The sequence below is a fragment of the Somniosus microcephalus genome, chromosome 3, assembly GCF_052327205.1.
Source record: "Somniosus microcephalus isolate GS21.2 chromosome 3, FLI_Smic_1.0, whole genome shotgun sequence".
Classification (NCBI taxonomy): domain Eukaryota; kingdom Metazoa; phylum Chordata; class Chondrichthyes; order Squaliformes; family Somniosidae; genus Somniosus; species Somniosus microcephalus.
The window spans coordinates 246,934,236-246,961,700 of NC_140989.1; the positions used below are offsets into that span (position 1 = coordinate 246,934,236).

The window sequence follows — 27,465 nt, forward strand, 5'->3', positions numbered from 1 at the left end:
TCTGATTATGGCGTATGGGGAGATTTTGCTCCTCCTCCTTCCCCCTCCCTTCCTCGCTGTTTCTTTTTCCTTTGGCCGCTGCCTTGATGAGACTCAGTCATTTGAATACGTCACTGACGGAGGCGGCGGCGCAGTAGCAGGAAGTGAGGTCGGGAAGGAGGGAAAAGGAGGCGTGGTCGGGTCTTTGAATGTTAATGAGGTTCCAACTCGACAGCGTGAGGCGGCCGCGAGGGTTTTCAGGTGTAACGGTGGCCTCGGTGTGAGTGTCAGTGGCGGAGAACAGCGCTCTCGGCTCTCCATGGAGACCTCAGTGACCGGCTGAAGGAAGCATAACTAATCCGGCGGGAGGTTGGAGGGGAAAGGCCACGAGGATGTTAATTACTGTGAAAAGATGAACCAGCGGCACGTTTTATTTGTATGTTTGATTATCTCGGTGTTGTGCTGGTGAGTGGCTTTTACCATCTTCTTTCTTTACCATCTCTGAGATCCCGCGGAGCTAGGCCGGGCCTTCAAGCAGGCCGCTATTTCCCTTTTTAGCCGTTTCTGCTCGCATCCCATTGAAAATGGGAGGTTTTTTGGGGGGGAGGGGGAAGGAAAAGAGAGACTCGCAAAAGATTGAAGTTTACAAAACATTGTGTGGGGGGGTTAACGTGGCTCAAAGGCAATATCCACTTGGAGGGGCTTTAAAAAAAACATCGTCTTCTGCGTGGCAGTCGGTTCAAAATCTTGAATTTGGGTCAATTTTATGCCTACCGTTTTTTGCCACTCTATGTCCACTCACTGTTGTCCACTGAGTGATATTGAAGGATTTATGTTTTTCTGGTATCTCTTCCATCCCCCAATATAGTTCCTATATATTCTTTCTATATATATTTCTAATATGCAATTAGTATTGTTGCTCGACAGAAAATGTGTATCTATATGTATATATTTTAATTATATAATAATCTCCTGTAACTTCCCTGTAATTCAGCCTTCTATTTTCCCGATTTCCTACCTAGAGCTAAGTGTGCTCATGTAAGCTGGCCATTAAAAGCCAGTGAGTTCATCGCCTGCCAAGAAGGGGTTCCCAAAAGTACACTGTAATTCACTTAAATTCTATTCTGTTGTGAGGTATGAAAAATTGCTTTCAAATAGTCTCTCTCGCAGAGTTTCATGCAAGAGAGTGAAGATAAGGGAAGTATGGCACGTTGAGATCAGATGGCACTAGAGGTAGACCTGCTACTGTGCCGCCAACTGTATTTAAATGACAGCAGTTAGAGCCCTGGTAACAGTGTCTGCCGTAGGGACAGCACCACCAGTTGCAGTCAAGGTCACCTCCTCTCTTAACTTTTCTGCCTCTAACTCCTTCCAGGCTGGCATAGAGATCATATGCAGTGTCAGCCAATTTGTTGCCCAGATCAAACAAATGACTGATTGTTGAGCAAGGCCAGTGCTTTCATATCTTTTCCTCCTGAATCGCTGCTTAATTTCACAGCACTGTTGAATTTCCCAAAGTACAGTGGCACTCAGACCATTTAGGCAGGTTGCTCTTCAGGCCTACAGTAACAGAAGAGGAGAATATATATATATATGTTACAATGTTGGCTATACGAGACACCTCCAAATCGTGCTTGCATTGCAAAATACTATGATGTTTTTGTGGTTGTGTGTGTCCTGTCTGAGAGAAAGGCAACAAGACACAAGAGTGGTGTACTCGCCCGAAACTTGGATTTCTCCTTGTCCCGAGTGCACTTGTAAAGTAAGCATGTCCAGGATGACCTCCTCCAAAGCTAGTCGACGGTTTGTAATTTCTAAGCCCTCCTCCCAGTTTGTATCAATTATGTGCTATCTCAATTGTGAGATTTTTTAGTTAATCACCTATTTTAATGTTGGAGGTTCCAAACTTAATACAGTAGCAGCTTGAGTCTGAGACACGCATTAATCACTCCTACAAAACACTGCATGTGAAGCAATTTTCTTTTCGCACAAAAGGAGGTCACTAAATTAAAAGTACTTCTTGGTTTTTTATAATTGGTCCATATAGGGATTAACAACATAGAATGAATTGTATATAAATGTTCAAGAACAGATACATGAAGATCACATTGAAACATACTAATATGGGATGTAAAGTTATGTTTTCGTGTGTACCTCTGATGTTTGATGAAGATTAAATCACTCGGGAAATATGTCCTGATTGGTGTCCTTGCCAATATTTATTCCTCAGCCAATATCACTAAAACAGATTGGTCCAGATTCTTCTGTCAAAATAATGCTGAGGCCAATGGCACGCGACGTTATTTATACGCAAATGGTACAGCAACTTCAGACGAGAGACAGAGGCGCGATTAAATGTGGATATCCAAAAGTGGCTGTCCGAGTTGCGCCACTCTGCCGTTCGCTTCCCAAAAATGGCATCTCGCTGTCTGGCTCCCCAGTGAAATGCAATGGCTGAAGTTGCTGTATTTGCTCGGCACATGAAATGACTTTCTATGGTGAGTTTAGTTCAAGTCCAAGTACCCTTTTTAACGACGTGATGAGCATTAGTTACTGCCAGACAACCTCGCCGCCACTGAAAATTAACTATTACAAGCATGGAGTCTCATTCCTTCAGGTTTTAATTGTTAAAGATTTAAAAAATCTAAATTTCTCTTTTTTTTAACTTTTCCTTTGACTCTCTTAATCCAATCTTTCTTTACTCTCTCTTTTTCTTTCTGTAAGCTCTGGAATTCCCTCCCTAAACCTCTGCGCGCCTCTACCTCTCTTCCTCCTTTAAGACGCTCCTTAAAACCTACCTCTGACCAAGCTTTTGGTCACCTGCCCTAATTTCTCCTTGTGTGGCTCAGTGTCAAATTTTTTGTCTTATAATACTCCTGTGAAGCACCTTGGGATGTTTTACTATGTTAAAGGCACAATATAAATACTTGTACCTGATTTGACATTGAATTCACCCACTCTAAGTTGCACTCTGCCCTTGCACTGTTAATTTCACAGTTCTTCACTCTGGTTAAGGAGACAACAGTTGCTTGTCCTGCTCACTCGGGTCCCAGATGCCTAGTTTCCCTTGTCGTGCTGATATCAGCTCGTACTTTGAGCAACTTGCCAAGCAAAAAATTAAAAAAACTAGAAGTGCAAGGGCAAATCTAACTAACGGCAGATACTGTTAGATGCCCTGCCACAGCAAATTATAGCCCAATATCTGGTCATTATCATTGCTAATTTGTGGAACTTTGCTGTGCATGAATTGGCTGCTGCATTTCCTACCTTACAACAGTGACTGCACTTCAGAAGTACTTCATTGGCTGTGAAGTGCTTTGGGACTACCTGAGGTCATGAAAGGCACTACAAGTTTTTTCTTTAGCAAGAGCTAAGCATTGAAGGCACAAAGGGGGGGAAATCTTTATCAAGGTGCTTGTGTATGAATACTGGAAATATTCAAATGTTCTAACTGCAGACTGTTGTGGCACTTGGAACTGCAGTACAGTAGATGTAACTGAAAGATGGCTGAGGTCATTAGATGACAAATATAACACAAGTTACTGAATATACAAGATGGATAGAGTAAATAGGAGAGCGGGTACTGAGTTGGAAGTAGGAAGGGAAAATCACCCAGTAAAATAATCAGGCTGGAGGTTTCTAACAGTCTATAGTTATTTTAGCGCTCAAAATAATTGTCCAAAAATTACTAAAATCTAGTGCACAGGTACAAAAAGTAATCAAAAAGGCTAATGCAATGGTGGCCTTTATCTCAAGGGGCCTGAAATATAAAGAGACGAAGGTTATGTTTAATTTGCACACGTACCTTGGTCAAACCCCATCTGGAATACAACATTTGGTTTTAGGCACCGAACCTCGGGAAAGATTTAAAAAAAATAAACACTTGCATTTATATAGTGCCTTTCATGACTTTGACTTCCCAAAGCACTTTACAGCCAGTGAAGTACTTTTGAAGTCTAGTTACGGTTTTAATATAGGGCAAGCAGCAAATAATTTGCATACACAAGGTCTCTCAAACAGCAATGTGATTATGACCACATAATCTGTTTCAGTGATGTTGATTGAGGGATAAATATTGACCAGGACACTGGGGAGAACTCCCCTGCTCTTCTTCAAAGTAGTGCAATGGTATCCTTTGTGTCCACCTGAGAGGGCCTTGGTTTAATGTCTCATCCGTAAGACGGCACCTTCGACAGTGCATCACTTCCTCAGTACTGTATTGTACTGTAGTAACAGCCTGGATTATGTGCTCAAGTCTCTGGACTGCGACTTGAACCCACGACCTTCTGACTCAGGTGAGAATGCTACCACGGAGCCAAGGTATGTTGGCCTTAGAGGGGTTATAGTGCAGATTTACCAGAAGGATACCAGAGCTTAAAGGGTTAAATTATGAGGCACAGTTTCACAAACTTGATTTGTATTCCCTTGAGTTTAGACGGTTGAGGGATGATCTAATCGAGGTATTTAAAATGATACGGGATTCAGAAAGGTATTTATATAGAAACTATTTCTTCTGGTGGGGGAGTCTAGAACGGAATCTTAAAATTAGAGCTAGGCCACTTCGAAGTGAAATCAGGAAGCACTTTTTCACACAATGGGTCGGGGAAGTTTGGAATTCTCTTCATGCATAAGGCTGGATGCTGGGTCAATTGAAATTTTCAAGATTTTTTTTTTATTAGGTAAGGGTATCAGCGATATGGAGCCGAGGTACAGAACAGCCGTGATCGAACTGGGTGAATGGCCTACTCCTGTTTCAATGTTTCTAAAATGGAATACTTTAGAAGAGATAAAGACTACAATATTAAATTTGACATGAACTGGGATTCAATACTAGTGACGACAAACATCCAGATGCACAATTTAAAAAGTTTGACTGCAAAGGCATGAGGAAAGGGTTAAAACAGGTTGATTTCAGGACAAATACATGGTAACAAGTGAAACTGGAAATAAAATTAAACTTCATTCCTCTTTCAAGTAGAGGAGGAGGTGGCCCATGGGGAAGATTACAGGCAATTTCAGAAATATGTCAAAAGGGTGACTAGAGGGGCAAAGAGTAACAGGAGCTGAGAAAAGCTGTAGATGTGCAACACCAAGATATAAAATGTAAAACACAAATGTTTTTTTTTAGCACCTTGGTGTATAGCAAGAAAATAGAACCTTAAAGGTTATTAACCGGGATGAACAGAGAGTAGTATAATAAATGAATACTTACTTGAACAATTCTTAAGAAAACTACAACATGCCCCACTGTGACCGAAGTAATCCATGCAGATTTCAGGACTTCAAGGTGGAGGTTTGAAATGGCTCAAAACAAAAAATATCACTGGGGATGAATAGTATTTCTCCTGGAGTGTGGAGAAACTAGGAAGTAAATTTGCCAAGTGCCAAACATTGTCATGCAAGTTGATGAATATTGAATCACCTTGACATTTTTGAGTGCCATCCCAGATAGACAATGGAAAACCATGGCGTGATGTCCTCACATTTTCAAAACTCCTTCAATAAAGGCTGCTACTGAGGATGAATGACTGGGGAAAGTAGGGCTCTTCAGTGAATGAAGACATTGTCGAAGTGTACAAGATACCAAGTAGCATTGATAAGGTTAAGTTAGAGTCCTACTTCAAGCTATGTCAGAATACTAGAACAAGTGTAAGTTAAATTTAGGGCAGATGTGAAGAAGAAGCGTGTGTAAAAAGTGATCAATACTTGACTGGTCTGATGGGTAGGGTAGTGGAGGTGAAAACCTTGAAATCATTTGAGATTCCATTAGATAACATAATGGGCAGGGGAATTTAGGTTTTTTGTCTGGATGAATGTGCTAAGATGTATAGAATTCACTCCCTCAATTGTATCCTTACTTGTGATTATGCTGCAGGTAGTCTTTACATTTGTACCATTATTTAAGTTTATGGTATTTGTACAAATGGTATTAGGCCTTCATAAATGGTTGCACTGTCAGTTTTAAAGTTGAAACCCCTTTCATGATTTAAGTGGCATCTCGAGAGTCCTTCATGATTTAACTTTCATTCTTCGTTTGTCAGATCTTTTTAACTGTTCCTGAATTATTGGTCACAATACTGCTCAACTTCACTCTGAACTAAAATCTAAACATTTCTCTGCTTCCTTTCCTTTCAGTCTTGGTCTGTTTTCAATGTGTCCTGTCTGATATGAATTCCTCCTTAAGCCTGCCTCTAGGCCCAAGTTGTCTCTTTTTTTTGTTTTCTTTTATAACTAACCCAATATGTCTGAAACAAAAACAGAAAATGCAGGTCAGGCTGCATTTAGGGGGTGAACAGAAAAGTTACCCCTTTTTAGGTGTGGCAGTTTTAATACATCTGAAACATTAACTTCTCTGTTCTCTCTGCAGATGCTGACTGACCAGTTTGTCTATCTATTTGTATGCATTTTTTAACCAAAATGGGATAAACACATGTTCTATTTATATCTGAATATCAAAACTATCCAGGAGACTTCTGTTTATTTCACATTTCTGTCTCTAAATTTGGCTTTGCTTTTAATCTTGTAAGAACACTACTCCGGCCTTCAATATGCCTCTTTTGATGAGTGTTGGAGTACCAATAAGTCTGACCAAAGCGTAGCTCATTTGCCGTTGAGGTTTTCTCAACTGTCTCCAAGCTTTGATGCTTGCGAGCTCTTAAAATAATCATAAGTACAGGACAGGGTAGGCATTTGGCCTTATTGCCTGGCCTCTAGCTTGCAGTTTTGCAAAGCACAGGAATAATTCCAAGTAGCAAACAAAATGGAGTTTTAACTGTATCCTATTTTGTTGAATTTTCTCCCACAGCATGCTGAAAGTTATTCCAGAACCCATTTATGATGTGGGCACTTGCATGATTAATTACAGTTAGTTGTCATGGTGCTGTACAATATCAATATCAAATATGCTTCTAGAACAAGCAATAATGTTTTAATGCTACACTTGAGTAGTAAATGTTTCAAAATGACGTCTATGCTGAGTGCCATTTCTAGGCCTTTTTAATTCAAAGCATGTACTAGCAAATCTGCTATGTTTTATTATGGAGAAAATAATGAATAATCTTTGAAATTTTGGAAAAATTTTGATATGTGATAGAGCTTATTGCATATCAAAAGTCAATGCTTGTTTCTAGTATGCATTTTGTTTTAAGATTTTTCTTGTAGCAGGGAAAATTAAACTGAATTCTCAACTAATGGGAACATTTTTAAATGCTTAAACATTCCAGCACAGTAGGGTTTAAGCACACAAATGTATGTACTGCAATACATCCTAAGGCATTCATTTATGTTTTGAATTAAATCTAGTTCTGCCTGAAAGCTATATATGGTTTTGGTAAATTATTAATTTAATGCCAACTTGCACGCAGACAATATTCAAAACAACAGATTATTATCTTAATTCTAGCCCTTCAAAACCTCTCTTTTTATTACTGTGAACATTTAGTTCTGTAGTGGTTCCCACTAATGGAAATATAATGAAAGCAGTGGCAATCTGTCTACATGAGCAGATTATATTTACTAAATATCTGAGAGAAATGGTCTCTCAGCTATTGTTGCTGTCTTTGCTTTCCAAAATTGCACCAGTTCACTTAATGGGCCAGATTTTGCTGAGTTGAATTTTTGTCCCCCCACCCCCCCCCCCCCCCCCCCCCCCCCGTTGGCTCCAAAAATTTGTGCGCTGGAAGTCCAAGTTGATAACTGGGCATGTAGGACCTTGGGTGAACAACGGTACCAACAGTCTATCTCCTTAACCAATGAGATTTAAAGATTGAGAAAGAGGGAGCTAATGACCATAAGAAATAGGAGCAGGAGGCCTTGAAGCCTCTTCGCAACTGACACTGCCACCTAGCTTTGTATCATCAGCAAATTTGGAAATGTTACATTTAGTCCCCTCATCCAAATCATTGATATAGATTGTGAATAGCTGGGGCCCAAGCACTGATCCTTGCGGTACCCCACTAGTTACAGCCTGCCATCCTGAAAAACACCTGTTTATCCCTGAAAAACACCTGTTTATCCCTACTTTGTTTTCTGTCTGTTAACCAATTCTCAATCCATGTGCAAGATATTACCCCCAATTCCAAGAAGGAAATGGGGTGAATTAAAGTCAAATTAGATAGAGAAATAGAGAGGGAAAGAAAGATTGGATTAAGAGTGAGGGAGAAAAGAGACAGAAAGGAAAAGTAAGAAAAAAAATTAGAACTCTAGTGAGACTCCACAGTCTCATTTGTTCCTTTTCTGGGTCTCCAAGGTTGTGGCATTGCAGGAGCGTTAATCTTGTCATTAAAAGGGTCCTTGCGTTGTGAAATACCAGCCCAAACTTCCTACGGTGAGTTTAATTTGTATTTAAGGCACATATCCAGCAATTCCTTAACTCATGGGGATGTTGACGGTGCGATCTTGTTTTTGCGAGGTGATTCAATTCGCCGCCCCACTCCCACTCTGACCCCTCTGTCCTCTGCCTCCTACACTATTCTAATGAAGCTCAACGTAAGCTCGAGGAACAGCACCTGCTCTTTCAATTAGGCAATTTACAGCCTTCTGGACTCCACATTGAGTTCAACAATTTCAGATCATAACCTCTGCCCTAATTTTTTCTGGACAGCAGCTGTTGATGATTCTGCTATTGACATTTACACCTCCTGTAGACCCATCTTTTGTTTCTTTACTTGTCCCATTACCATCTCCTTTTGCCTTGCACCATCATCACTTTTGTCATTTAATTTCTCCTATCCTATCACAGACCTTCCCTTTTGTCTTTCCCAGCCCCTCTACATGCTTAAAACCTGTTACATCTCTAACTTTTCCAGTTCTGACAAAAAGCCATCAACCTGAAACGTTAACTGATTCCCTCCCCACAGATCCTGCCTGACCTGCTGAGTATTTCCAGCATTTTCTGTTTTTATTTTGTATTTCCAGCATCCTTTTGTATGCTATTTATCAGTCTACTATTTGCCCTTTTGTTTTGTGGTTTGGTCTATAGTGGTTTGAAAACTTTGACTCTTCAACTTAGACAGTTTAACAACAGCCAAGTTATGTCTTGAGCATTTCCTGAAGAGACGGGGGAAAAATCGGATTAATAATAGCCTGGGAATTACAGTCGGAGGCTTGCCCCCCCCCCCCCCCCCCCCCCCCCTGCGTACGCCTCCAAACCAGAAAAAACATACGAACTTACCTGGTATCTCTGGAGCTTCGGACTCTTCCGATCCTGGGCCTGCAGGCGTACACCTGCTTAAAGGCCCATGGATCCCGAGGGCGCATGTGGTTCACAAGCGTCCCTGGGATCACGTGGGCCAGGCCAACCAATCAACAAAGTGGATTCCTATGATGCATATGGGAATTCCATTTATGTACAGAATCCCCATGAGCATAATAGAAATCACCTAATAAATAAAATTTCCACACCACTTAAATAAAAATAAATGGTGATCAAAATTAATTAAAACCCTTTAATTAAGCATTTAAAATAAAACATTAATTTTGTGAAAAATAAAGTTAAACATTTTAAAACGGGCCAAAATTTACCTAAACTAATTTTAAATGCATATGTATGTTGAAGTCATTTAAAATCTTTTATACGGGGTTATCGGTAAGCCTGAACACTGTACAAACCCTCTCATTATGTCCTAGCTTTGTATTTGGTAAACGTTACACTATGCCATGTACAGCAACCTTCCATCCACATTTCCTTGCACAAGCTCAACTCTGAACACACGAGACGGGGTAAAAGGGGTCTAGGTTCCTTTGGGCTAGCTTTCAGCTGTGGATTATGGTCCTCTTGACCAAGTCTCATTATCAACCCTTCTGAAAATTAAATTAAAAAAAAAAAAAATACTGAATGGCATACACGTGTAAAGTGGATAAATGTACCACTGAAAGTCTAACTAGGTTTTGTGTCCTTTTGTGCATTACTGCTGAAATCTGTGCATTTTCCTTGGTGGACATGATGGGAAATGTTTTTGATAGTGTTGGAAGACAAAATTCTCTTCGATTGTGAAAGCTTGAGTACATATGCTAGAAATCCCCCACTTTAATATTGTACTGGGCTGTGTTCTATTCAAAATCAAGAGTATGAATTAAAGGTAAACTTTTATTCTAGTTATTAATATTATTATGCAAGTAAGTGCAGATATAACTCATTACATTCCCAAGTATGAATTTTCTCCAAATTTGGATGCTCTGCAGGTTAAAGGAAGCAAACATGAAGTCTGTTGTAGACACAGCTAATGAGATGCTCAGTAGCACACTCTAGTCTTGCAGCTGTTTATGTTCTTGCATGCTACAGTAGTTATATCAACTAGCAATGGCTCTGAACAACTCCAGTGATTCGAACAACTACTCCCACCAATTATCTTTAAATGAATGTGACTTTCAGACCTCCATTGTGCTTCTATGCATATTGTGGCCCTTAGGGCCTTGCATAGCAAGAACCAAAACCACTTGAAGGCTCTCATCTGCTTAAATTGGGCAGCTTTAAATCATTATTTGCATACATCCGACTGAAAACTTGCATTATTTCTGTGGTAGTAGGTGGTAACTGGAATGCTACAAATGTGATACTCTAATCATCTATACTTGAATAATAACTACAACATTCTTGTGCTAACATTTTTTTCAGTCATTATTCAACATGTTTTAATTCCTTTATATTTTTCTGCACTGTACGCCACTCCCTGACTGAGGTCAGGAAGGAACCTCATTCCTTGGCCTGTCTTTATCAGGCAGCTTAGATGTGAGCTAGCGTCCACATGCTTCATACACAATATGGCATTGTGCTATCTTGCTTTACGGTGCCTGAGAATGGTTTGTTCTGTGTAAACCACTCTCTTTGATGTGTGGTTAAGCCATTTTCATTTGTGTTTGCGTGCATAACTCCCATGAAGTGTCCACTGGATCATGTGCCATGTGCTTATTTGTCACTAATGGCTGTATTCATAATATTCTTCATAATGGAAATAGTGAATTAATTGTTACAATACCGTGCAATGTGTAAACCTTGTGTTGGCTATAACAACCTCTGTACGTCGCTAGTGAATGATGCAAATTCACTCCCTTTATTTGAGGAAATTTCTCTTTGGATAGACTGTCATAGTAAACTGCAAGAAGTTGAGCGTGCTAGTTCAGCAAAAATCTCACTTGGTGTGCTGTTAACGACTGGAATAGGAGGCAGGAGGAGAAAGGAAATCTTGTACAGCCCATTATGGGTTTTTTTCCTCTTAAATGTGGCAACTTGTGTTTGGGCATAGTTCCTAGTTCCGTAAGAAACTAAAATTTGTGTAGTTTATGTCAAATCAACAACTCCATGAGAGAGGAGAGCAGGTGAGTACTAGTGGGCTATGTTGTCCTTGGGAGCATTACAGTTAAGCTCAGTACTACCCTAATCAGGTATCCACACATGTCTTCAGAAGTTACTGTGTCAGGATTAAGACTGGGGGATTTGTCTAGTTTCTTCCCCCCCCCCCTCATTCTTTAGCCCAGAGCATTGGAGCCAACAGTAATGTTCAGCTAAGGTCAGTTAATTCTGTGTAACTAAGAATCAAATCCAGGATCCTAAATTCTAAAGTGTGGTGCAGATGCTAAATCCTGAGGTGTTCAAGACCACTGTTCTGCTGACGTTGACTTTTCTTGTGGCCTACTTCTGATGTAGTGTTTTCTCTAACTTTTACCTTTTTTTACTTTGAGCAAATCACAATTTAAATTGGCGATACTGCAGAACTGTTAGTTTGGATTTACTGTTTCTGGTACCACTGTCACATTTGGCAAAAAATATATTTGAATTCAGATTTGGCACCAAGGCAGCAGGTAAATAATAGCCTGGGCCCTAAACATGATTAAAACACCACTAGGTAGGCTGAATAGCCTTTACTCGTTTTTGAATTTTTCTAATATTTCTTGTGGTAGTGTGTCTTTTTTAAAATTGTGAATTTGGTTTGGTGGCCCTTTGCATTTACCATTGCAAACTGCTTGGAGCAGTTCTAGTCACCCAAACTATGATGCTTTTGGTTGTGTGGATAATTAGTCTTGATGGGTGAGCAGGTACCATTTTAGAGGGCAGGTATTACCGAGCTACTTTTTTGCTTTGTTCTGTTCCATGTTAACAAAATCCATTCTATAAAACTGTCTGAAATGGTGACAGCAGGCTTGGATGATGAACAGCAATGCCAATTGTCAGTAACGATTTGTCTGAATGGTGATGAGTAATTTGAAGACACCGCTTCTCTCAAGTCACGTTCGACAGAATTCGCTGTTTGGGGGTGGGGAAATCCTTTTCATGAATGGTTGGTTGGTTGGTTATGAAGATTTTTTATTTAGATTTGAGTTTTGGTGGAGATGCCAAGGAACCAAGTGGTTTTTTTTAACACTAATAAACCCTCATTCTAGTAGCATTAGCATGAATAAGGCCACTAATAAACTAAAGCCATATTTTTTGCTGGAAAAATTACAGAATAATATGGCACGTCCTGTTTATATCAGTTAATACTTTAAATGTGAATCCACAGAGCCAAGTCTTGTTAAATTGTGGGTTTGTCTTGGTGCATCCTTGCTTATATGTGCCGTCTAATAACCAGTAATCAAAATTATCAGTAACCGAGAACAAATGTACTACATTAAAGCATAACGTCAAAAAACAAAATTGCTGAGTGCAGTGTGATTACATTCAGACATTTGGTGAAATGGTTCTGCAGCTTTTACTACTGGACAATACAGTAAGTATTCCCATACTACATACTGTATCTCTGGCAGCAAAAGTTTTGATTGCCTCGGTTTGGTGGTTGTTCCAACTGTGAAAGCGTTGTGCAGTAAAACAGCACAAGAGACCAACTCATTGCATGGTTTCCCTTCCCCACTGCAAATTTTGAGCCAGTCAAATGGTTCATTCTATGACTTGGCCTTGCCTGTGGGGAATCATTTCTTCTTTCTGTGAGCCCTACAGATTAGAATAAATGTACTGGAGCTGTAACGAATAGTACAGTAGTGTACATCAGGGGTGGCATTTGTTTTTTTACTTATTAGTAGATCTCGTGTGACATTGCTTGCAGTAAGTCAGGCGATTTAACGGGAGCATAGTACCATGTCATTAATATATTCTGCAGCTCTGTTTACCGCAACTTTAAATAGGATTTCCTGAGGTTTATTGCTGTCTGAGGGGAAATATGCAGATTGGCAGCTGCTTATAAACTCACTGCTTCTGGTCAGTAGAAAGCCCCTTGTGTGTATTTGAGAGATTGTGATTGTATGTGTGACATGCATGTTAATTTTATATATGTGTGAACTTGCTGCCAAAAGTGTGTAACCAACCCCTGTGCCTCTTGAGCTGGCTGCCAAAAGACATGTGACCTAGTAAGTGTATGAGCTACCTGGCTTCATCTTTGCTTTCCTGTGGCTGTGCAGGTGAGATTAGTATTCAGGAGGATGTAGCAGCAATATTGTTTTATTTTATATTACTATGGTAGATGGCAAGGTTTTACAAAGGGCCATATGGACACATTTATTGAAGGGGAACAATCTGAAAATATATCTCTGCTGGAAAAGGTGCACATTAATTAGGGAATATGAATCCAGAATGCAGCGGTTTCATGTAGTTTTTGTGATAGAAACTTGTGTGCAGAGCATGCAACCTCAAGGACTGTACAAAATTAAGTTTGTGTTACGTTGTATGCAGCTGGTTAAACTTTGATGTGCATCTGGCAGTATTCTAGAAGTGGTTTAGCCTTTCTTGCATTTGAAGTCCTGTTTAATTGGGGTCCATATTGCAGCTTATCCTCACACTTTGTTATTAGTTTGTTAGGTAATCACCTATTGATACTCCAGTTTGTCCAGGCTATATGGAAATTGTACACAAATAGGCCTTCATTTGCCCAAAATTTGTTTTCCACCATGGAACATGCAATTCTAAGTTTATTTTATGGAACATGCCTTTATTGGTAGCTTTAATTTACATAGAAACATGGAAAAATAGGAGCAGGAGTAGGCCATTCAGCCCTTCGAGCCTGCTCCGCCATTCAATATGATCATGGCTGATCCTCTATCTCAATACCATATTCCTGCTCTCTTTCCCCATACCCCTTGATGCCTTTTGTGTCTAGAAATCTATCTCCTTAAATATATTGTAATTTGGCCTCCACAGCTTTCTGTGGTAGAGAATTCCACAGGTTCGCCACCCTGTGAGTGAAGAAATTTATCCTCCTCCTCAGTCCTAAATGTCCTACCCCGTATCCTGAGACTGTGACCCCTCGTTCCAGACCCCCCAGCCGGGGGAAACATCCCCCCTGCATCCAGTCTGTCTAGCCCTGTCAGAATTTTATACGTTTCAATGCGATCCCCCCTCATTCTTCTAAACTCTAGTGAATACAGGCCTAGTTGACCCAATCTCTCCTCATACGACAGTCCTGCTATCCCAGGAATCCGTCTGGTGAACCTTCGCTGCACTCCCTCTATGGCAAGTATATCCTTTCTTTGGTAAGGAGACCAAAACTGCACACAGTACTCCAGGTGTGGTCTCACCAAGGCCCTGTACAAATGTAGTAAGACATCCTTGCTCCTGCACTCAAATCCTCTTGCAGTGAAGACCAACATACCATTTGCCTTCCTAACTGCTTGCTGCACCTGCATGTTTGCTTTCAGTGACTGGTGTACAAGGACACCCAGGCCCCTTTGTACATCAACATTTCCCAATCTATCACCATTTAAATAATACTCTTCTTACCTTTCTGTTTTTCCTACCGAAGTGGATAACTTCACATTTATCCATGTTACACTGTATTTGCCCACTCACTCAACTTGTCTAAATCGCCTCGAAGCCTCTTTGCAACCTCCTCAACACCACCTAGTTTCGTGTTGTCAGCAAACTTGGAAATATTACATTTGGTTTCCCTCATTGATATATATTGTGAATAGCTGGGGCCCAAGCACTGTTCCCTGCGGTACCCCACTAGTCACCGACTGCCACCCCGAAAAGACCCATTTATTCCTACTCTCTGTTTCCTGTCTGTTAACCAATTTTCAATCCATGCCAGTATATTACCCCCAATCCCATGTGCTTTAATTCTGCACACTAACCTCTTATGTGGGACTTTATCAAAGGCCTTCTGAAAATCCAAATACCCCACATCCACTGGTTCTCCCTTATCTATTCTACCAGTTACATCCTCAAAAAACTCCAGTAGGTTTGTCAAACACGATTTCCCTTTCATAAATCCATGTTGATTTAGAAAATATCAACGGGATTAGACAAAGTGTCCTGTTATCACATCCTTTATAATAGACTCTAGCATTTTCCCTACTACTGATGCTAGGCTAACCGGTCTGTAGTTCTCTGTTTTCTCTCCCTCCTTTTTTAAATAGTGGGGTTACATTTGCCACCCTCCAATCTGCAGGAACTGTTCCATAATCTATAGAATTTTGGAAGATGACAACCAATGCATCCACTATTTCCATGGCTACCTCTTTTAGTACTCTGGGATGCGGATTATCAGGCCCTGGGGATTTATCCGCTTTCAGTCCCATTAATTTCTCCAGCACTTTTTTTTACTAATACTAACTTCCTTTAATTCCTCCTTCTCCCTAGACCCTTGGTCCCCTAGTATTTCTGGGAAGTTATTTGTGTCCTCTTCCGTGAAGACAGAACCAAAGTATTTGTTTAATTGCTCTGCCATTTCCTTGTTCCCCATTATAAATTCTCCCGTTTCTGACTGTAAGGGACCTACATTTGTCTTCACTAATCTCTCTTTTTACATACTTTTAATTTCAGCCCACAAGAGTCGATGAATTTCCTGCTGTTAATGTGGATGGACTTTATTTTATTTAGCATTTTTGGTAGGAATTCTACTGTGTCCTAAGCATCCCCTTAACAGTTTTATGTTGGATAGTTTTTGTCTGTCCTTTTTGTGTCTGTCCTATCAGCGGGAATGTTTATTATGTAGACACACTCCCTGAGCCATGGTATTAAATGTATGGGACAGATTTGATGACTAAGATACAAAGAGCCACAGTAAAACCCTGGCAAAACAGAAGGAACTATTGGATGGTTGAGTGCTTTTTATATTAACTAACCTGCTCATCGGGAGCCCCAAGGGCTGGTTTACTCACTCTTCCTGTTCTACAGCTGCCTCACGGATCTAATAGCTGCACAGGATATTATCTTTGACAGTTGCCCTTTGGGCTGCTGGTAAAACTCCATTTTGGGGGAACTTCCTCTTCAATTGTACTGCTGTGGCATGCTTCTACAGTGTGTGGAAAGCACTAATTAGAGAACAAACTACTTTACTAGGGTCCTCTTCATTTTTCGAATAAAAGCATTCTCTGCACACTATAGTCCCACTGATTCATGCCCGAGAGCCCCTGCTGGATACAAGATTATCTAGGGTTAGCGGAATGTCAATTAGTTTAGTTGTTGCAGCCTGTTAAGTTTGGTCTATGTGGCAGCCCTGTGAATGCTATCAATCTGGACTTAATTTCAGAGAGTTCCGAGAATTGGCTATATGTCAAAGCAAACAACCAGCAAGCAATGGCGTTAAAATGTAAAATAACAGAAAATGCTGGGAACAGGCAGCAACCGTGGAGAGAAACAGAGTTAACGTTTCAGGTCTGTGATCCTTCATCAGAACTGGAAAAAGTTAGCGATGTAACAGATTTTAAACCGGTGCAGAGGCAGGGAAAGTGGGGAGGGGAGGAAAGAACAAAAGGGACAGTCTGTGATAGGGTGGAAGGCAGCAGTGGTTAAATGTTGCAAATGGGGATGGCAGAATCACCGACAGCTGCTGCCTGAAGAAATAGGGGCCGTGGTTATAGTGTGAAATTGTTGAACTCTATGTTGAGTTCAGAAGGCTGTAAAGTGCCTGATACTGTAGAAAGATGAGGTGCTGTTTCTCAAGCTTACGTTGAGCTTCATTGGAGCAGTGTAAGAGGCCGAGGACAGAGGAGTGGAGTGGAGAATTAAAGTGACAAGCGACCGGAAGCTCAGGGTCACCCTTACGGACTGAACGGAGGTGTTCTGCAAAGCGATCACCCAATCTGCGTTTGGTCTCCCAATATAGGAGACTGCATTGTGAGCAGCGAATACAGTACAGGTAGACTATCCTTTATCTGAAAACCTCGACCAGCCGTGTTTCGGTTTTCGGAAAATTTCGGAAGGTATTTTATAAGACTGGGAAATTTGTCGGGGGTGGGTCGGCGGGGGTCAGGGTCGTCGGGGGTGGGGGTCGGCGGTGGGGGGGGGGGTCGGAGTCGGGGGTCCGCGGGGGGTTCGGCGGGAGTCGGTCGGCCGGGGGTCGGGGTCCGCGGGGGGTCATCGGCGGGGGTCGGAGTCGTGCGCCACTCTGGTCATGTCGTGCGCACGACTTACGCTGAACGAAAAAACCTTCGGTTTTTAGAGGGTTTCGGTTTTCGGAAGTTCGGATAAAAGGTAGTCTACCTGTATACTAAATTGCAAGTACAACAAGTAAATCGCTGTTTCACCTAGAAGGAGTGTTTGGGGCCCTGGACAGTGGGAAGGGGGGAGGTATAAGGGCATGTGTTGCATCTCCTGCACTTGCACGGGAGGGGGTGTTGGGGGGGGGGGGGGTGATTGAGGAGTAGACCAGGGAGTAGTCGCTTTGGAATGCTGAAAGGGGAGGGGAAGATGTGTTTGGTGGCGATGGAGGTGGCGGAAATGGCAGAGGATGATTTGTTGAATGTGGAGGGTGGTGGGGTGAAAGATGAGGACAAGTGGAACCCTATTGTGGTTCTGGAGGGGAGGGGTTGAGAGCAGAAGTGCGGGAAATGGGATGGACACGGTCGAGGGCCATGTCAACCACGGTAGACGGGAATCCTCTGTTGAGGAAAAAGGAGGACCTATCAGAAGCACTAGTATGGAAGGTGGCATCGTTGGAACAGATGCGGCGGAGACTGAGAAACTGGGAGAGTGGAATAGAGTCCTTACAGGAAGTGGGATGGGAGGAAGAGTAGCTGTGGGAGTCTGGGTTTCCGGTGGATGTTTGTCTATGGTCTATCCCCAGAAATGGAGACCGAGAAGTCGAGGAAGGGAAGAGTCGGAGATGGACCATTTGAAGGTGAGACAAGGGTGGAAATTGGAAGCAAAGTGAATTAAATTTTCTAGTTCAGGGCGAGAGCAGGAAACTGCACAGATACAGTCATCAATGTAAAAATGTAGTTGTTGGTACTAATACAGATGGCATTGACATATATCTTGTGTGCAGAGTAAGTGTTCCCCGAACCCATTGAGATGTACTGACTGTCTTACTCGTGACTTCTTGTGTATCTGGTTAACATTTTCCTGGAAATAAAATACATTTTGAGTACTATCATACTAGAAACTCAACTTGTTCCAACACATATTGTGATTTGAAAGGTCACAAAATCTACTTCTGTCATGATTTTGTAACCTTTAATCTGTTAATATATTTTGTGTGCATTAGTTTTTAAGAATCTCTGCATATACTACAAAATTGGTTAATGAAATGCAACTGTTTTCAACCAAGGTGACTTAACAATGAGTTACATAATTTGATCATTGATTTAATTTGCATCAGTCTTTTTGTGTCTTTGCCAGAATTATCCAAATTAAAATCCATTTTCAACATGGACAATTTTCCAAGTGAATAAAGTCTGCACGAACATCAGTGGAAACCTTAATCCACTTCTGCTGATCTTGCTCCCAAGTTAGTGAGATTGGGGAGCTCCCGTGGAAGTTCTATCCCATAATGAAAAAAATGCTTTGTGGCAATTTTACAACTTTATTGGACCTGAATTTGTGGTCGGCGGCGTAGCTAAGGAGTACGCCAATGAAATCCGCCCGTCATGCGAACCCCCCCCCCCCCCCCCCCCTTCGAAAAGTTGCTTAGTCGTGGATCCTGGGGGCGCACCGTTGTGCGTATGTGAACCTGGGATCATGTGGGGTGGTGCTCCTTTCACTTCCTGACTTTTAGCCAGTCAGGAAACAGAGGAGTTTGCTGATTTGCCTACAACTCATTTTAAATAACTTAGCAGCCAGAAATGCTATTTTATTAATAAATTATGATCATTGCAATATTATTTAATACACAAACCCAAATTTCAACATTAATATAATTCAAGCAAGCATTGAAAAGTCTTGATTTTTTTTTTTATTGAAGGTGTCCTTAAAACCAAAAAACTTGATTAAGATGCTTTTTATATGAAGAATGCAGCTGAATTAACATTGGCCCTGTAATTTTGGGCCATGATAACACAAGCCTATAATTACAGTCTTATAGTCCTATCGAATTAGTTTCTCCTCTATTAGACTAATTAACTTTTGATTAATTTAAATATTCTAGAATGGAGAGTTTAAATGTCTGATAACATATAATAATGTCTGAGCAAATAATAAAAATGACAACAGAGAAGGTCATAGACTTAGGTAGCAGTGGGGAAATTGAAAACCAGAGCGTGTCAGGAAGGGGCAGAAGGTATGGAGTAAAAGGTAAAGTAATAAAAAGGGCAAAAGCAGGAACTAAGTGTCACAAAACATCTTTGAAAGTTCTCTATCTGAATGCACGTAGCATTCGTAACAAAATAGACGAGTTAATGGCACAAATAACTATGTATGGGTATGATCTTGTGGCCATTGCAGAAACATGGCTGCAGGGTGACAATGCCTGGGAATTAAACATACCAGGTTATTTAACGATCAGGAAGGACAGGCAGGAAGGAAGGGGAGGTGGGGTGGCTATGTTAATAAAGGAAGGAATCACTGTAATACAGAGAAATGATATTGGGTCAAAAGATCAGGATAATGAAACAGTTTGGGTGGAGGTAAGGAATAATAAGGGGGAAAAAAACACTAGTGGGTGTAGTCTATAGGCCTCCGAACAGTGGCAACTCTGTTGGACGGAGTATCAATCAGGAAATAGTTGAGGCTTGTAATAAGGGAACATCTATAATTATGGGGGATTTCAACTATCATATTAATTGGACAAATCAAATTGGGCAGAGCAGCCTTGAGGATGAGTTCATTGAGTGTATTAGGGATGGGTTTCTTGAGCAGTATGTAACTGAACCGACCAGGGGGCAAGCAACCTTAGATCTGGTCCTGTGTAACGAGACGGGATTAATTAAAAATGTCCTAGTAAAGGATCCCCTTGGAATGAGTGACCATAACATGGTTGAATTCCATATTCAATTAGAGGGTGAGAAGGTTGGATCTCAAACAAGCGTGCTAAGCTTGAATAAAGGAGACTATGAAGGTATGAGCGGAATTGAGTAGAGTGGATTGGGAAAATAGATTAAAGGGTAAGACGATACATGATCAGTGGTGTACATTTAAGGAGTTATTTTACAACTTCCAAAAAAGATATATTCCACTGAGAAGAAAAGGGTGTAAAAGAAAAGACAGCCATCTGTGGCTAAGTAAAGAAATTAAGGATAGTATTCGACTAAAAACAAGGGCATGTAAGGTAGCCAAATCTAGTGGGAGGATAGAGGATTGGGAAAACTTTAAAAGACAGCAAAAAATAACGAAAAGATTGATTAAGAAAGGGAAGATAGATTATGAAAGTAAATTAGCAAAAAATATAAAAACAGATAGTAAGAGTTTTTATAGTTATATAAAAAGAAAAAGGGTGGCTAAAGTAAATGTTGGTCCCTTAGAGGATGAGACCGGGAAATTAATGGTGGGAAATATGGAGATGGCAAAAACACTATGAATATTTTACATCAGTCTTTACAGTAGAAGACACTAAGAATATCCCAACACTGGACAAACAGGGGGCTTAAAGGGGGGAAGGAGCTAAACACGATCAAAATCACTAAGGAAGTGGTACTCGGTAAAATAATGGGACTCAAGGCGGATAAATCACCTGGACCTGATGGCTTACATCCTAGGGTCTTGAGGGAAGTGGCGGTAGGGATTGTGGATGCATTGGTAATAATTTTCCAAAACTCCCTGGACTCGGCAAAGGTCCCGGCAGACTGGAAAACTGCAAATGTAACACCCTTATTTAAAAAGGGCAGTAGACAGAAGGCTGGAAACTATAGACCGGTTAGCCTAACATCTGTGGTAGGTAAAATACTGGAGTCCATTATTAAGGAGACAGTAACAGGACATTTGGATAATCATCATTTAATAGGACAAAGTCAGCATGGTTTTATGAAGGGGAAGTCATGTTTGACAAATTTGCTGGAGTTCTTTGAAGAAGTAACATATAGGGTGGATAAAGGGGAACCAGTGGACGTAGTGTATTTAGACTTCCAAAAGGCATTTAACAAGGTGCCACACACAAGATTATTGCTTAAGATAAAAAATCACGGGATTGGGGGTAATATTCTGGCATGGCTAGAGGATTGGCTATCTAACAGAAGGCAGAGAGTTGGGATAAATGGTTCATTCTCAGACTGGCAATCAGTAACTAGTGGTGTTCCGCAGGGGTCAGTGCTGGGTCCCCAACTCTTTACAATCTATATTAACGATTTGGAGGAGGGGACCGAGTGTAACATATCAAAGTTTGCAGATGATACTAAGATGGGAGGGAAAGTAGTGAGTGAGGAGGACATAAAAAAACCTGCAAGGGGACATAGACAGGCTAAGTAAGTGGGCAGAGATTTGGCAGATGGAATACAATACTGGAAAGTGTGAGGTAATGCACTTTGGCAGGAAAAATCATAGAGCAAGTTATTATCTTAATGGCAAGAAACTGGAAAGTACTGAAGTACAAAGGGATCTGGGGGTCCTGGTGCACGAAACTCAAAAGGTTAGTATGCAGGTGCAGCAAGTGATTAAGAAGGCCAATGGAATGTTGGCTTTCATTGCTAGGGGGATAGAATATAAAAATAGGGAGGTATTGCTTCAGTTGTACAAGGTATTGGTGAGACCGCACCTGGAATACTGCATACAGTTTTGGTGTCCATACTTAAGAAAGGACATACTTGCTCTCGAGTCAGTACAAAGAAGGTTCACTCGGTTAATCCCGGGGATGAGGGGATGGACATATGAGGAGAGGTTGAGTAGATTGGGACTCTACTCATTGGAGTTCAGAAGAATGAGAGGCGATCTTATTGAAACATATAAGATTGTGAAGGGGTTGGATCGGGTGGATGCGGGGAGGATGTTCCCGATGATGGGTGAAACTAGAACTTGAGGGCATAGTCTTAGAATAAGGGGCTGCTCTTTCAAGACTGAGATGAGGAGGAACTACTTCACTCAGAGGGTGGTAGGTCCATGGAATATGTTGCCCCAAAAAGCTGTAGAAGCTATATCATTACATAAATTTAAAACAGAAATAGACAGTTTCCTAGAAGTAAAGGGAATTAAGGGTTATGGGGAGCGGGCAGGAATTTGGACATGAGACTAGGTTCGGATCGGTCATGGCCCTGTGGGTAGCGGAGCGGGCCCAGGGGCCGTGTAGCCTGATCCTGCTCCTATTTCGTGTGTCTAATTCTGTTCGATTCAGGAGATGGTTCTGTGATGATAGCAAAATACTGCAGATGTTGGAAATCCGAAATAACAACAGAAAATGCTGGAAAAACTCAGTTTTCAACACTATGGATCAACTCCTGAAACCCGAACGTTTGGATTTGGATCAACATGCTCCGGACGCATCAGCACGCTTCGGACACTGGTTTGACTGTATGGAATTCTTCCTGGACAATTCCGCAGCCGTCAAAGACGCTACGGACACTGCGAAGATGAGACTCGGAATGCTACGGAATTGGGTAAGCCACCGGGTTTACCCCCTCATCCAAGACGCCGATACGTACCTGGCCGCCTGCAACACCTTAAAGGCGCATTACCAGCAGCCTACGAATGAGGTGTATGCTAGGCATCTACTCGCTACTCGCGCACAGCGACCTGGGGAATCGGTGGAGGAGTTCCTAAGCATCCTGAAAAAGCTTGGCAAGGACTGTAAGTGCCGAGATGTAAAAGCCGCAGTGTACACCGACGAGCTTGTTCGCGATGCCTTTATCACAGGCCTCAGCTCCACTCACATCCGGCAAAGACTGCTGGAAAAAACGGGGTTGGACCTGAAACAGGCTGCGGACACCGCGCGGTCCCTGGAGATGGCCCAGAGAAACTCGGACGCCTACTCTTCAGCCCGCGCCGCCCACGCCGCCACGTGTGCGCCGAGGGCGCCGCCATCTTGGAAGGCATCTTCCCCGCCCGGCAGCCCGACACCGGCGGGGCCCAGCTCTCCCCCCAGAAGCCCTACGACAGCCGCGACGCGTCAAGGACCCAACTGCTACTTCTGCGGGCAGCCAAAGCACACCAGAAACCTGTGCCCGGCGAAAGGCACCACCTGCTTTAAGTGCGGTAAGAAGGGGCACTTCGGGAAGGTGTGCAGAGGGAACCCCGCCACCGCCGCGTGTGCGCCGTGGGAGCGGCCATCTTGGACGCCATCTTGCCCGACCTCGTGGGGTCCGCCATCTTATGAGCAGACAGCGTGGACGCCATCTTGTCTCGATCAGGGCCCTACAGTGGCATCGGTCACAGTGGACCAGACCAGGCCGCATCCGCTATCCAAATCAATGGTGGACATCGAGGTAAACGGGTGCCGGGTTAAATGCTTAATTGACAGTGGAAGCACGGAGAGTTTTATCCACCCTGAACTGGCACAACAACTCTCCCTAAAGGTGGTCCCTGCTCAGGGTACCATCTCTATGGCCGATAAAACCCAGACATCGACCATTCTGGGTTACTGCACGGTACAATTGTGCGTTAACGGAACTGTGTATGATAATTTTAAAGTATTAATCATGAAGAATCTATGTGCGAGCGTGATCTTGGGTTTGGATTTCCAGTGCAACCACCAAAGCATCACGCTCAAGTACGGTGGGTCCCAGCCGCCCCTCACAGTGTGCGGTCTGGCTACCCTGAAGGTAAAGCCGCCTTCGCTATTCGCGAACCTTACCCCTAACTGCCGGCCAATAGCGACCAAAAGCAGGAGGTACAGCTGGGAGGACAGGCGGTTTATCGCGACCGAGGTAGACAGGCTCCTGAAAGAGCGCATTATTGAACACAGCAACAGCCCGTGGCGCGCCCAAGTGGTAGTGGTAAGGGGTAGCGAGAAGAAACGGATGGTGATCGACTATAGTCAAACGATCAACAGGTACACCCTACTAGACGCCTACCCGCTACCCCGCATATCAGAAATGGTGAACCAAATCGCCCAATACCGGGTGTTCTCCACCATCGACCTCAAGTCAGCGTACCACCAGCTCCCTATCAGACCAGAGGACCGCCCGTACACCGCCTTAGAGGCGTCCGTTCGCCTCGACCAATTCCTCAGAGTCCCCTTTGGGGTGACGAACGGGGTCTCGGTCTTTCAGAGGGAGATGGATCGCATGGTCGATGACCACCACTTGCAGGCAACCTTCCCCTACCTCGACAACGTCACCATCTGCGGTCACAACCAGCAGGATCACGACTCGAACCTCGAGAGGTTCCTGAAAACCGCACAAAAACTCAACCTCACCTATAACGAGGACAAGTGCGTTTTCAACACCACGCGCCTCTGCATACTGGGCAGCGTGGTGGAGAATGGGGAAATCGGACCAGACCCCGACCGATTGCGCCCCCTACGGGAGCTGCCCCTGCCCAACACTCCCAAAGCCCTGAAAAGGTGCCTGGGGTTATTTTCTTACTATTCCCAATGGGTCCCCAACTACTCCGACAAAGCCCGCCCCCTCTTGAAAGCATCCTCTTTTCCGCTCTCTGCTGAGGCCCACGCCGCCTTCAAAAGCATTAAGCAGGATATTGAGCGGGCCACGCTACAGGCAGTGGACGAGAACACTCCATTTCAAGTGGAAAGTGATGCGTCCGACTTCGCCTTGGCGGCCACCCTCAACCAGGCGGGGCGGCCCGTAGCTTTCTTCTCGAGGACCCTCCAAGGCCCCGAGATCAGACACTCCTCCGTGGAAAAGGAGGCCCAAGCCATCGTGGAGGCAGTGCGCCACTGGCGCCACTACCTAGCCGGCAAACGCTTCACCCTACTTACCGACCAGCGATCGGTAGCGTTTATGTTCAACAATAAACAGAGGGGGAAGATTAAAAATGATAAGATTCTTAGGTGGCGGATCGAGCTCTCCACTTTCGAGTACGACATCATTTACCGGCCAGGGGCCCTTAACGAATCCCCTGACGCCCTCTCACGAGGGATGTGTGCCAGCGCCACCGAGGATCGGCTACAGACCCTCCACAACGACCTCTGCCACCCAGGGGTCACGCGGCTGTTCCACTTCATAAAGTCCCGTAACTTACCCTACTCGATTGAGGAAGTTCGGTCTCTGACCAGGAACTGCCGCACTTGCGCTGAGTGCAAGCCTCGGTTCTACCGCCCAGATAGAGCCCACTTAATCAAAGCTACACGGCCCTTCGAGCGGCTCAGCTTAGATTTCAAGGGCCACCTCCCGTCCGTCGACCGCAATGTTTACTTCCTGAACATTGTGGACGAATACTCCCGTTTCCCATTCGCCTTCCCCTGCCCAGACATGACCAGCGCCACGGTCATTAAATGCCTCAACAGCCTGTTCTGCCTGTTCGGTATGCCGAGCTATATCCACACGGATAGGGGGGCGTCCTTCATGAGTGAAGAGCTACGCCAGTACATGCTGTCCAAGGGGATCGCCACGAGCCGTACCACCAGCTACAACCCCCGGGGTAACGGCCAGGTGGAGCGAGAGAACGGGACAGTGTGGAAAGCAGTCACTCTAGCTCTAAGGACCAAGGGCCTCCCTATCTCCCGCTGGCAGGAAGTCCTCTCGGATGTGCTCCATTCGATACGGTCGCTATTGTGTACGGCCACTAATACCACGCCTCATGAACGAATGTTTGTCTTTCCCCGGAAATCCACCTCTGGCGTATCCATGCCGTCATGGCTCTCCACCCCAGGTCCGGTACTCGTGCGAAGGCATGTGAGGGGCCACAAGACGGACCCTCTCGTGGAGCCAGTACACCTACTCCACGCCAACCCCCAATACGCATATGTCCGGCACGCCGACGGAAGGGAGGACACCGTGTCCATCAAAGACGTCGCCCCAGCCGGCATCAACAACAACCACGGCAATAGCAGCGACGACGATCACAGCAACCCTTACCCACCCACTATTCTTTCATCACCCCCGGAAGAACATCGACCAACGGCACCCCCACCAACTACCCCTTCAACAACCCCGGCGGCACCCCCGGCAGAGACCCAGGAGGCTACCGGGGACACCCAGCCGACACCCGCGGCACCACAACAGCCACGTCGGTCGCAGAGGACTATCAAACCCCCGAACAGACTAAATCTATAGAAGGGGTGAACCGTGGAGAGAACGGATGTTGCCTGACTTGCTGAGTTTTTCCAGCATTTTCTGTTGTTATGATGGTTCTGTGATAGTGGATTGGCGGTTAGGATCAGATCAGCCATGATCTTATTGGCTCGAGGGGCCGATTGGCCTACTCCTGCTCCTATTTCTTATGTTCTATGTTCTTATGAGGAAATCATGAAAGTGAATTAAATCCTATCTAAATAGAAGTTGGGAAATAATTAAACCAAAACTACAAAAGACTTTTAGGCAGCAACGATGGTGACACAAAAAGGCCCCGTTCTCGGAATCGAACAAATGAAAGTTTCTTTCAAAGATTGTATCCGCTCAGACACGAGCCAGTGCCTCATTGTTATGGGTTGTAGCATAAACTAATAAAGTTTCTCATTTTCCCCCAACCCCTTAGGCTGTGCAACAGGCTCCTGCACCTGTTTGTACTAGACGTAAACATTTTCGTGGTCATTAATGCGCAGTTGGTGGGCAATTAGCCCAACTTTTGGCTAGCATGTTGATTTTGAATGAGGAGGTGAAATGAGCAACGAAGCCAATGCGCACTCGAACTTGACAGATCGCAAGTTTGTAATTTAGCGCATGCGGCAATCCTGACCTTGGTGTCCAGATGGAGTGGGTTTTATCCAATAGATGCCTGGATAAAAGCCATTTCATTTGAAGACTGCTTTGTTGCCTTCGTATTTAGCAGAACACTACATAATTGGAATTTTGGAATCCTTTTGCAGTGCAATTAAATGAGGCTTGGGAATGTTTTGTAAAGTTTGTATCGGTTTACTGTACAGTAGGGCTGTCAAATGTTTTAAGCCAGCTAGTGTTGAGTGTAGTAATATTTTACTTTGTTAGCAAAGCTTATGGTTGGTTAGGACATTGGAGCAACAAAATATTTGGCCTATCCAGCCTGCTGTATGATCTATTATGGTCTCCCCTTCTCTCCCTTCATTTTGATGAGTACTAAGTTCATTTCCTGTACCTCCATGAAATTATTTCTATAACCTTAACCCCCTGAGAATTTTTGGCCATAATTCAATCATCATGTTTATATTTTTTAATTATGTATAGGAGACTTCAGTCAGTTTAAGATGCCACAGATCGTATTTAGCTTGAAACGACTGCAGACAAGATTCATGTTTTTTGTATTCTATTGCATAGGCATACTTTCTTCCCATTCAAATTCATTGGCCCTGATTTTAGTCAGCGGTGAAGGTTTTTTGTTTAAAA

The 27,465-nt window shown here is 43.3% G+C and overlaps 1 protein-coding gene across 4 annotated transcripts in view; it reads left to right on the plus strand.

The window, feature by feature from the left end:
* The first annotated feature begins 107 nt into the window (after positions 1 to 107).
* The window catches only part of suco (SUN domain containing ossification factor), a 108,460-nt gene continuing 81,102 nt past the window's right edge, over positions 108 to 27,465 (plus strand). For 2 of the 4 annotated variants that reach the window (XM_085982315.1, XM_085982317.1), the window contains exon 1: positions 109 to 444. In XM_085982315.1, coding sequence (XP_085838441.1) covers positions 392 to 444 — 53 coding nt within the window. In that variant the 5' untranslated portion in view covers positions 109 to 391. Of the gene's footprint in view, positions 445 to 27,465 lie in introns of all 4 variants that reach the window. The other 2 variants (XM_085982318.1, XM_085982319.1) reach the window with 2 other exon arrangements.